Source organism: Ziziphus jujuba, chromosome 5, assembly GCF_031755915.1.
Source record: "Ziziphus jujuba cultivar Dongzao chromosome 5, ASM3175591v1".
Lineage (NCBI taxonomy): Eukaryota > Viridiplantae > Streptophyta > Magnoliopsida > Rosales > Rhamnaceae > Ziziphus > Ziziphus jujuba.
Window position 1 is genome coordinate 12,851,230 of NC_083383.1, and position 12,564 is coordinate 12,863,793.

Genomic DNA, 12,564 nt, shown 5'->3' on the forward strand with positions numbered 1-12,564 from the left:
CCTATGCATATACCCTAAGGTGTAATAAACAAAAACAGAAAACATATATTATTAGTTTAGAGCCCATTTTAAAATACATATAAAAATGAAGGGCGTTAGTGTAAACTTATAAAATTGATTACGACCTTGATCGAGTGGGTATAAATAAAACCAAACCCCAAGCATAGGGATCAGCAAGCCCATCCTAGTCGAAAGACCTCGTCGATCATAATAATAACACCAATTTTCACTCAACCTTAGGAGCCATTCTCTGCTGTCTTTGTGTCTCTTGCTCCAACACTTTTCCTCCAAACTCTCTTTTTATATTTTCTCACTTCCCAAACACCCACCTTAATCAAAACCCCAAAAAACAACCTCACCCTTGTATGAATCTTGTGACCTCTGCTACGGCAATGGCCATGGCCATAGACGACGCCCTTGAACTCGACTTATCCAGCTACAGCACCACCACCACCACCACCACCACCACTACCACCGGCGGTGCCATCACCACCACCACCACCACCACCACAAGTTCGCCGGAATACGACCACGGATGCAACTGGAACGACTGGTCTCCGGTCGTCGACTGGGACGCCCTCTCAGGTGGCCACGACGACTTCCGCGACCTCATCGAATCAATGATGGACGAGGATGGAGAGCTGAACTCCGTGAGGGTAGTTCAAGAAGCTTGCATCAGCAACTCCACGTCCTCCTCCACCACCGACACGATCAGGACCGTGGATGACGAATCCAACGGCCAGGATTCCAAGGGGCTTAGGCTCGTCCACCTCCTTATGGCGGCTGCTGAGGCGCTCACCGGCCCTAACAAGAGCCGGGATCTGGCTCGTGTGATATTGGTTCGGCTCAAAGAGTTGGTTTCTCCAACCGACGGCACTAACATGGAGAGGCTGGCTGCGTATTTTACCGATGCTCTCCAGGGTTTGCTAGAAGGTACCGGGGGTGCTCACGGTAATAGTAATAACAATAAGCATTTCATCACCAATGGACCCCACCACCACCATCACCATCATCGGGATGAACATCATCAGACGGACGTGATCGCGGCGTTCCAGCTTCTCCAGGACATGTCACCGTACGTTAAGTTCGGCCAATTCACCGCCAATCAAGCTATCCTTGAGGCCGTGATTCAGGACAAGCGAATCCACATAGTGGACTATGATATCATGGAAGGGATCCAATGGGCTTCGTTGATGCAGGCCCTCGTGTCCAGGAAAGACGGCCCACCGACCCCACACCTTAGGATCACGGCGTTGTCACGAGGAGGGAGCGGTCGGAGATCGATCGGGACCTGTCAGGAAACGGGACGTCGTTTGGTGGCGTTCGCGGCTTCGATCGGTCAGCCATTTTCGTTTCATCAATGTAGGTTGGACTCCGACGAGTCGTTTCGACCCTCCGCTCTCAAGTTGGTCAAAGGAGAAGCGTTGATCGTCAACTGCATGCTAAATCTCCCCCACTTCAGCTATCGGGCACCCGATTCGGTCGCTTCGTTTTTATCCGGATCCAAGACCTTGAACCCGAGATTGATCACTCTCGTCGAAGAAGAGGTGGCTCCCACCGGGGACGGAGGGTTCGTGGCGCGTTTCATGGACTCGCTCTACCATTACTCGGCCGTTTACGATTCGCTCGAAGCCGGGTTTCCAATGCAGAATCGGGCTCGGGCTTTGGTGGAGAGGGTGTTTTTGGGCCCCCGAATAGCCGGGTCGTTGGCCCGGATTTACCGTACTCATGGCGAGGAAGGTAGCCCTTGGGGGGAGTGGTTGAGTGGGCTCGGGTTTAGAGCTGTACCAATTAGCTACGCCAATCAGGTTCAAGCAAAGCTTTTGTTGGGTATATTCAACGATGGGTACAGGGTGGAGGAGCTGGCTAACAACAGACTCGTTTTAGGGTGGAAATCACGGCGTTTGCTATCGGCTTCTGTTTGGACGTCGTCATCTTTAGACTCAGATTTGTAGATTGGCATCTTTTACTTCCGTTATTTGCTATTTTGTCCCCACTTTCTTCTCAAATATTCCTCTATCCCACTCCCAAAATATTGTCTTATATTTTAAACCCCTCGACCAGATTTTGCCATTTGGACGAAGCCAAAGACTGTAACCAAAAACAGTTTTGTTGATTTGGTTCCAAGCTAATGCAGCTTCACAATTTTTGGGCACTTTCAAGTTATCTTTCTGTTAAAGACCAAAAAAAAAAAAAAAAAAAAGAAGTTATTTTTACTGTTGTGTTTTGTAAGACCTGTAAATTAAATATAAAAATTCATGGATTTGCATCATTAATGTCTTTTCGAAATGACGTTTGTTTTTAGAAATACCAATTAACCTTCTCAAGGAATTATAAAAAAATCATCACATATATATATATATATATATATATAATGTGCTCTCCTATTATATGTACATTTCTAGCTATATCTTATATTAGAGAAGCAGAGTTATATAACAGGTTTCAACTTTTATGATAAATCTTGGTTTCTTTGCTCCTACTTAATGATTTAGATTAACAACCATTGAAGGACCAAATTAACTATCAGAGATATTTCTTTTCGGAAGAATATATTTCTTTTCGAAAAAAACTATTAGAGAGATTCATTCTAGTTTCTTGAAACATATATCTTTTTATTTTTTATTTTTTATAGGATAAATATCATTATAATTCCTCGGATTCTTGTTATTTTTTCAACACTATATTTTTATTATATAAGATAAACTATAATTTTTTTATATTTCACGTTTTTTTTACGGGATGTTTGGGAAATATCAAAATTGAAAGAGAAATTAATTTTCGAAATTTAGTTTTCTGATAATTGGTTTTTCTTTTAATCTGTTTGGTGAGTAATGGAAAAGTTGGGATTGATAAATAATTAAATTTAATATTATATAATAAATTAAGGATAAATATTTATTTTAAAAAAAATTTAAAACTATTTTATGTGGGATTCTCAAAATGACACCTATATAAATGATAATAATTTTTCTACATATTTTTCTACATTGATGGGAATCTAATTCCCTAAACCCACAGTTTTCCATTTCACAGTAAGTATCTAAATAAAAGAAAGTTATCACTTTTCCAAAAAAATTAGATTCCCACTAATTTTACCTTTATCCAAATATGTCAATGTAACATCATTTTTTAAGCTTTTAATAAGAAGGTTAAAATTTGACCTATTTATCAATTTTTTTAATTAAAATTCTTTTACCAATTTTTAAAGATAAGGAATTATGAAAATTAATGATAAAAATAATATGATCAAACTCGTAATTAACTTTTTTTTCTTTTATAAAAATAGTTTCAAATGTAATAAGCTTGATTCTTGAATTTATGTTTAAGACAATCATGGTTATTATATATAATTTTTTTTTTTGATAAATAAGAAATTAGTGATTTAACACCAATATTTTAAAGATTTAGGAATTTTAGAAAGAGTATGTATATGTATTTGTATGTGTTTTTGTTTTTTTTTTTTCTTCCTAAAGTTCTTAGGAAAAAAAATTGAAAAACAAAAACTTTAGAAGTGAAAAAAAGAAAAAAAAGAAAAAAAGTCAACGGAGAGTAAACGGGTCAAATTTTAATTCTATGATTAAAAGTTTTAAAAATAATGTTATATTGAAATAAAAGCAAAATGTAAAAGAGTTGTAATGATATTTTTCATAATAGAAATATAGTATTGGAAAAATAACAAATCAAAGGTTTGCATAATGATATTTATCTTTTTTTTATTTGATGATAATTTGTCATTGACTAGAAGAACTTCTTTAGTTATTCAGTTACGTTGTTGGCACACGTTATTCTGTCATTAGAGTGTAGATTAATTAATTTCCTTCCAACTCTATAGTAATGGTAGGAACGAGAAAATATATTAATGAAACGTTTCGGTTGCGAGAAAGAGATGGAATAATAAACTAATCAGTAGGAAATGATGTTTAACGAGCCATCAAGTTTTATTTAATTCTTTAGCATATTTAATGAGCCATCAAGTTGGATATAAATCAGGTTAACGTTATCGTCGTGTCAACATGATCCTTTGTTTAAAATGAAAAGAAAAAGACTGTTAAAAAAATATATGATAAAAATTTATCATTTCAAATTCAAAATGAAAAAAATAAAAATCTAATAGTACAAATGGAACCTAATGAAAAACAAAGCTCTTTCATACTTATAAGATGGAAGTTCATTTTCTTGAAAACTAAGGTCATGTTTGTTACTTTCTGCAATATAATTTCTTTTTTTTCCTAAAAGGTTTGTATGAAGAAACAATGGACTTCAGTAATAGCAGAGCTTGCTAGCAATTTTTTTTTTTTTTAATTTTTAAAATTAAATGGATTCAAAATTTGAAATTATTATTCCAAAAAATGGTAACTTTGCGACTAACTATTCCCCCCCATGATAATTTTCCATGCATATATTTGAAATGTTAACAACCATATATTTAGCTACGTACCCTACCTACTCTGCTAATATTTAGTTAAATAATAATAATGATTTATGGTAGTAAGTTCATCATCTTGCGCTTATGAATTAAAAAAAAAAAAAATGATAGAGAGAAATGCATGTGTTGGTGGTTAGCATATAGCCATCTATTCCATGGCAATTTGGAAGTGTGGCAGGGTTTATTTTGGAGGGAATCGTAGCAGGCAGAGGAAGATTCTTGAGAATGTGCCTTAAACAACAAACTCTAAATTGGATTTTCATGGAATTTAAAGACAAAGATGACAACATACTGCAGTTCCTTGAGAGATGCTTAAATCCCCTTCCCAAGGAGACAAAAAACTTTTTCTTCTTTTAGTGCACGTCACCAATTATTCATATATACTCAGAACTATTGGAGAGCCTAGCCTACAATCTCGAGACACTAAAAAATATACAAATTTTGACTAGCAATAGCATATTAAATATGCACTACTTCTTTATTGTTTCACAAACGTAGATTAATGTTAAACAATAAATTTGGTGACATACACAGATGAGTAGGCATATTACAAATGTAATTATTTATTAAATATTCCGTGCCCAAATGGTCACCTCGATCCCCATTTGCCTATTATAGTTTTGATAAAATATTAATACCTATTTTTAATGATTATTTTAACAATTATAATGATATAGGTTTTGTTGTTTACTATATATAGACCAATGTAATGTATAAAAGTTCACTGGACCCGCTTCATATAAATATATATTTATGTATATGTGTGTGTTTGTAGATGTATGTATGCATGATTAATTTATATCATGCATTTTAATATATATTTTTTCAATTTGATTTTTAAATTTAAAATGTTATAATTAAGGATCTCAAATTATTATTTCTTTTTTTTCATAAAAAAAAAAGAGGCTCTCAATATAGTTATATGTAAATGATGTATGGTCACATGAAATATTTAACCTTATGGTAAATATTATCATTGCTTAGTTACTTGAAATGTCCCCCTTATAGATGGATATAATTTTGTTCTTGTTGGACTTTTTATGTTTAAATATAAAAGTAATCATAAGCGAACTGTTAGGCCAAAATTAAATTTTCAACTTCATTGAGTTTTGCTCATTCTAACAGGTTATTAAAAATATAATTTCTCTGAGAGAAGCTTGTTGTCCCATCATAAGTGTTAAAACCAGTGATTAAGCCCAAAAAAAAAAAAAAAAAAGTGTTAAAACAAATGGCTTAAAATACGGGCCACGCCCATCATTGCAAGACCCAAACTTAAAAGATATTGGTAATTAGGCCATTGGAAAAAAAGAAAAAAAGAAATAAAGGATATGAATTCAAGATTATTGTTAAAAAAAACAGTAGCTTTCCTATAGATTGTACCCACATGAACATGTATGCAGGCCCTTATTTGTGTGGATTTCATAATGGCTGATCATAAATTACATTATAATCAAAGTGTTTTTTGGGTCTTTAATACCATGCAAAATTGCAAATTATTACAGCAACTAATGATTTATTATTATTATTATTATTATTTTTTTTTTTTTTGCTGGGTGAAAATGTTCTTTTTATCTTGTTATCATTGCAGCAACTAATGATGTTGTTTATCTTGTTTGCAAACGTGTGAATGTTGATGTCTTGGAAGTAAGATCGTTTGTCCAACACTATGGGCCTTTCCTATCAACCAAGCCCGTGGACACTCCGATTAAGGACTGGATTGAGCCTGCTTAATAGCTTTGCCATTCAGATTTCATTTTGTGCCTAGTCCGGTCCATACCCCGACTTCCTTGGAAATCTTATAGGTTATTTAGTATATTTTTGGATTTTTCTTTTTTCTTTTTTTTTTTTTTTTGGGGGGGGAGGGGGGGGTGGGTTTGGGTGGGGGTGTTATAACCTCTAAGTTGGTTATGTTGATATGGAGAATTCTATTTGCAATGCCATTTGGATATTATACAAGCACATAAAATTTCTTTTACCAAAAAAAAAAAAAAAAAAAAAAAGCACCTGAATTTTCTAAAAATCCAAAACCTTATAGCGTTGATGGATGTGTATAAAGTTGTTATTGCAGTGCAAAGCCAATTAAAAAAAAAAAAAATTTAATCTACTTTTTTATTTTTAAAATAGGAAGGGGCCAAACATCTCTATTGTAAAATTTTAAGAACAAAGTTATTGTTTCCCAACAAACTTTTTCAATTCGAATAGTTCTCTAATACAATTGAAATAATGAAGAAAAGAAACTACAATAAAAAGGTAAATATCATTATAGTCCTTTATATTTATATATTTTTAATGATATATTTATATTTTAAAAAATATCAGTACAGTTCCCTTTTATTTCGCTTTCATTTCAATATAGTACAATTTGACCAATATATCTTTTGGCCTTTTTTTTCTTTTTCTTTTTTCCTTGTTAGAGGCTATGTTATTTTTGTTACCAAACATTTAAGCATTGCTAAAAAAACAAAGTGCCCTTACGCTTATTACCTATTATCCTTGGTGTCAATCGGAAGATGAAGCCATTGCTGAATGTATTGCAAGATATTAAAGGGAAAAGGAAGAAAAACATTGAATAGTTATGTTTGGTTATATGGATAAGAAAAAAGTTTAAAGTACCATTCTAAAGAATTATATATATTGATTTACCATCTGACTAATAAAGGGATGACATTGAAATAAAATATATATATATATATATATATGTGTGTGTGTGAAAAGGTTATTGATATATTTTATTATAAAAATGAAAACTTGAAAAGATAGTAAAATAAAAGGATTTATAGTAATATTTAAATCTCCACCTCCAAGTCCACACTAAAACTTGCCATGCCATTTTCTATGGTGTTGCAATTCTCTACATATGATTAAGCTTGCATTTCCAATACATCTTTTCCACGTAGCTTTTACAACCTTTGATTCATTCAAAGAGTGGATGATTTTAACCACCAAGGCTAGCTGAATCCACTTCAACATGACAATTTACTTGTTTAAGTGTTTATTTCCTTAATTCCCATCCATTCCCTCTACTAGATATAAAAGCCTAAAAAAACATGTTTATCATCAATTTAGGACAATAAAATAAAAAAATGTCGAATGAAACAAGCTTAACAAAAATTGACTCATTACCTAACCACAGAAGTTAAATTATTCTTGCAAATGCGTGTAGATACTTTTTGAAGTCCTTCTCCAATCTCCATGCCGTGGTAAAACTTCTAATATTTTTATATTATCATAAATTTTATTGATGTTGAGAATTTTTACTTTTAAAAAATAAACAAGACTTATATATATTAAAAAAAATTAAACCAAATAAGTAAAAAAATAAAATAAAATTGTAGTCTCAAATATTGAGAAGATAAATTGATTAATTAAATATTATTCATTAGCAATATTAATCAACCTAAAAAGAAGTCAAAAGCCGTTAACAATAATAAAAGTCAAAGTCAGTGGTAGCATGAGGCAGGCCAAAAACCCAATTGCAAACCATGATGGGCCCACTCACTGAAAGCCCAATTGAAACACGAATGAAAAGGAATCTAAAAAAAAAAGAATAATAATAAAATAAAATAAACCAAGGAAACGAATGTGAATCAACCAAAAGCAAATCAAAGCAAAAGCCTATTACTCTTCTGACTCAGACTGACCTAAGGAAAATCCCACCTTTCTTGGGTTTGTGATGCAGATTCAGTGCACCTGGACGTGCCGTGAGTTGCGCTTCAGGCCGTCCACGTTTACAACGTTTTCAAAGCATTTGCAAACAAGGATTGGCTATATTGGTAGTAGAAGACGAGGCTCTAATAATTCTCTTCTGGTCACCATGTCTGCCGTTTCAACTGAGGTAGTTCCAAATCAGAATGAGTCGACTAAGAATACCCAGCGCCCTTTGCAGGTATGCCTTCATTTCTTCCTTTTTTTTTTTTTTTTTTTTTTTTTTTTGGGTGTCGGGTATCGCTTTGATTTTTGCTCGATTTCGTGGCATTATTGTGAATGGGTTTGATCTCAATTCAAATGGGTTTTCGCCCTTTATTTTTATTTTTGGGATTTTCTTGCTTCGGTCCGAAATGGGTTTGTCCTCTGCATGATTTTGTTGGAAGTTCTGATAGAAAGTTTTGTTCTTTTTTTATTTATTTTTATTTTGCTCGTAGATTTTCCCCTGTTTGAGTGCTCGTCTCTATCTGTCTGCTTTCTCTGGGTTGCTATGTTCTATTTTTTGCTCTTTTTTTTTTTTTTTTTTTTTTTGGTATAAATTGCGAAACTTTGTATATCTTCATCTCTGTCATGATAGTTGCATTTTGCAGTTGATTTTTACATTTTATAGCTTGTTAGTTGCATTTGCAGTTGATTTTTACATTTTATAGCTTGTTAGTTGCATTTTGCAGTTGATTTTTACATTTTATAGCTTGTTTTTTAATACTTAATTAGTGTACACTTCAACCCGATCTGATTGGTTGCTGTGTTTTTGTTTTGATGTTATGTGGACTTGCTTATAGTTTGTGCTTTTAGAATGTTTATGATGAAATTTGCTAGGAATGTCATTTAGTTTGTAAACGCCTAATATATAATGATCTGAAGTCTAAAGGGATATTTGCTTAAATTATTATTGCTTATCTACTGCTTATATTACTTGGCCGTCTTCCAAAACCAACTTTCCCTTTTATCCTTTTATTCCTTGAGAAAACACACGTGTGCCATTTTCACTGAATGATAGAATTTATACTGAACTCATACATTTTGACATTTTGCAAAATACTATCGTACATGTTGGAAGGCTTAGTCGGCCGTATGTCTGTTTCTTTCGCGATATACTTTGCATTATTTCCCTAAACTCAGATAAGTTTTCTATACACTTGCTATGTAGCACCAATAATTCTATTTTCTTTTCATGTGTGTTCAGAATTATTCTTGATTGTTATGATTGTTTTGCATTTATTTTTAGTTCATTGCCTGATTCTATCCAAGTTATATCTCTTAGACAATTTTCTTTCCTTTTTGTATATAAGGGAAACACTCTCTTGTCTGACCTTGTTCTATTCGATATCCTTTTATGGCAGAGTGGTTGGTCACTACTTAGATCTGTATCCTTTGAAGTATTAACTCAACTGAGAGAGAACCTCCTTTGTTATGATTATTTTATAGGGTCCTTTATAATGTTTTGGATATTTCATGCTTAGAAGGATATTGAGTTTGAGTTTGAGGGTTTATTACCACTTTTTTCCTAACTTAGGGAAGAATTTTGAAGCTTTAGCCTCTTTATTTTTTACTCTAGTGTTAATGTAATATGCAAGCATTTTATTTTATTTAAGTTTGAAAACAATTTTAGAAACAGAGGCCAGAGCTTAAAAGGCTTAATAGTGCAAGGCTCTATCATTTAAAGGTAATTAAATGGACCAAAAAACAAAACCAGAAGTAGCTCTCTGGAAGTTCTCCTATGTTTGAAACTCGTGATTACCATTTAGAGTTTACCGATCAATTTCTGTAGAATTCAAATCGCTCAGATGCTTTATGATTACATAAATTTATTTGGACTTTATGCTTCCTAAGTCCTATGTATGATATTTTGCAACAATCTGATGGTTTATATATAATATATATAATGGCCATTTTTTCCCCCCAACAGCTTGCTCCTGTTGTTTGATTCTGATTTCTCTCCTTATAATCTTTGTAAATAATCTTTGTTTTACTGCATACAAATTAGTTGATTTTGCTTTTTTCATCTATTTACGTGATTAGTATCTATCAAAACCTTTTTGGCTTGTTAATAGTGCCAAATTAATTGTCTGAAGGAGATAGGTTCCATTGTTGTAATTGTGTTAACCAGCTCTATTAAGATGTAATGTGATTATGCTTTATTCCATTTTGGATGATGGTGCAGTTTGTTTTCTGAAGTGTTCATTTCTGATGGAGCTGGCATCCTTGTGCATACTCCATAGTAAACATATAGTGAGATATGTATGTGACTACACAAAACCCGTGTACAGATATAAATTTGTAGAATTCTTGGTCTTAACTCTTGTAAATGTGGTTACATCTTGCTAGCTTGACCAGTTATTATTGTTGTTTTTCCCACTTCAAAAGTTTTAATTCTATCTAGTTTATGTATGCTAGTGTCTGGTTTGAAGGACAATCTCCTGCTTGGCTTTCATTGTCAAATGATAGGCATGCAATTGTATGCCATTTGTTTTTATGGTAGTACTAATTTCCAGTATATCGGTCTTTTTCTTTTCAGATTGCTAAGCGCTTGGAGAAGTTCAAAACAACAATCTTCACCCAAATGAGTAATCTTGCTATTAAACATGGAGCAATTAATCTTGGTCAAGGCTTCCCCAACTTTGATGGTCCTGAGTTTGTAAAAGAAGCGGCTATTCAAGCCATTAGGGATGGGAAGAATCAATATGCTCGTGGTTATGGAGTTCCAGACTTTAATAATGCCATTGCTGAGCGATTCAAGAAAGACACAGGACTTGTGGTGGACCCTGAGAAAGAAATCACTGTTACCTCTGGTTGCACAGAAGCAATTGCTGCAACTATACTTGGCTTGATAAATCCCGGTGACGAGGTTATCCTTTTTGCTCCTTTTTATGATTCTTATGAAGCCACTTTGTCCATGGCTGGTGCCAATGTAAAAGGTATAACGTTGCGCCCTCCGGATTTTGCTGTCCCCATCGACGAGCTCAAGTCAACAATTTCTAAGAATACTCGGGCAATTCTTATAAATACACCACATAATCCAACTGGAAAGATGTTCACCAGAGAGGAGCTCAGCGCAATTGCATCTCTATGTGTCGAGAATGATGTGTTGGTTTTCACTGATGAAGTATACGACAAGTTGGCTTTTGAAATGGATCACATTTCCTTTGCCTCTCTTCCCGGAATGTATGAGCGAACTGTAACTATGAATTCCTTGGGCAAAACATTCTCCTTGACTGGGTGGAAGATTGGCTGGGCAGTAGCCCCTCCACATCTCACTTGGGGAGTGCGGCAAGCACATGCTTTCCTTACATTTGCTACCTCCACTCCAATGCAGTGGGCTGCTGCAACAGCTCTTAGAGCCCCAGAGTCATATTACGAGGAGCTAAAGAGGGATTACATGGCAAAGAAGGCCATTTTGGTGGATGGATTGAACGCTGTCGGTTTCAAGGTATTCCCATCAAGCGGGACTTACTTTGTGGTTGTCGATCACACTCCTTTTGGGTTGCCCGATGATATTTCCTTCTGTGAGTATTTGATCAAGGAAGTTGGAGTTGTAGCAATTCCAACGAGCGTGTTTTACTTAAACCCAGAAGAAGGAAAGAATTTAGTTAGATTTACATTTTGCAAGGATGAGGGAACTCTTAGAGCTGCGGTAGAGAGGATGAAGGAGAAGCTGAGAAAATAAATTTAAATGCATGGTTGGATTAATCGAATGTGAAAGTTTCATAGGATGAAAAGATTATTGTAAACTCAGAAATTAAGGTTGAATGTGTTCTCCCCTGAAATATGTAGACTATCTTCTCAGCTTCTGAACGAATAAAAATTTGCTCAAATAACCTCATTCTTGGATGACTGTCTAGCTAGAAATACAATTGTAATTGTATTTTTTCGGGGAAGATACTAGAATTTTCTTATTTTTGTTTTCAGTATGTTATTATTATTGAGTTCAGAAAAAAAAAAAAATGTTATTATTACTGAGGTGCTTCCTGAAATACAAACATGAATGCTTGCTTGAGATAATAAAGGTGACGGTCTCTACGGCAGAGTCCATTAGTAGATGATATTATGTTTTTGAACAATGGCTCGTGATTGAACCTCTTCATTTTCGTTAGCAAAAGTTATTACTTTTTTTCTTTTAACAATAGCTGAGTTTGAATCTCTCCATTTTTAATATTAAAAAAAAAGAAGAACATTGTAGTTCTACATGTTTTGTCTTATATTCTATTTTCTGATTTAAAAATAAATAAAAAATTTAAGTAGTTGTATTTTTTTTATTATTATTATTTTAAACTTGAAAAGAGAAACTTAGTGCATGATCCATGGCCGCATGTCACCAATCCAATTACAAATTGGGAAAAAAAAAAATATAGCAAAGATTTATTTACTAACCTAATGAATTCTTTTCTTTTTTTTTCTTTTCTTTTTAATTAAAAAAAAGGCCTTATTGT

General features: G+C 33.7%; 2 protein-coding genes across 2 annotated transcripts; both read left to right on the plus strand.

The window, feature by feature from the left end:
* Positions 1-205: 205 nt before the first annotated feature.
* Positions 206-2,155, plus strand: LOC107435999 (protein NODULATION SIGNALING PATHWAY 2). Its single transcript, XM_016047637.4, has one exon. The coding sequence runs from the start codon at positions 366-368 to the stop codon at positions 1,953-1,955; it is 1,590 nt and encodes a 529-aa protein (XP_015903123.3). The 5' UTR covers positions 206-365; the 3' UTR covers positions 1,956-2,155.
* A 5,846-nt stretch (positions 2,156-8,001) lies between these two features.
* LOC107403249 (uncharacterized) lies at positions 8,002-12,177 on the plus strand. Its single transcript, XM_016010117.4, has 2 exons — positions 8,002-8,315; positions 10,653-12,177. Exons 1-2 carry the CDS (start codon positions 8,103-8,105, stop codon positions 11,799-11,801), a joined length of 1,362 nt encoding a protein of 453 aa, XP_015865603.2. The 5' UTR covers positions 8,002-8,102; the 3' UTR covers positions 11,802-12,177.
* The last annotated feature ends 387 nt before the right edge of the window (positions 12,178-12,564 follow it).

Bases quoted from the DNA above. Each gene is read 5' to 3' on its own strand.
- LOC107435999 (XM_016047637.4), top strand. From the start codon at position 366: ATGAATCTTGTGACCTCTGCTACGGCAATGGCCATGGCCATAGACGAC.
- LOC107403249 (XM_016010117.4), top strand. From the start codon at position 8,103: ATGCAGATTCAGTGCACCTGGACGTGCCGTGAGTTGCGCTTCAGGCCG. The intron at 8,316-10,652 runs GTATGCCTTCAT...TTTTCTTTTCAG, and splicing joins ATACCCAGCGCCCTTTGCAG to ATTGCTAAGCGCTTGGAGAA.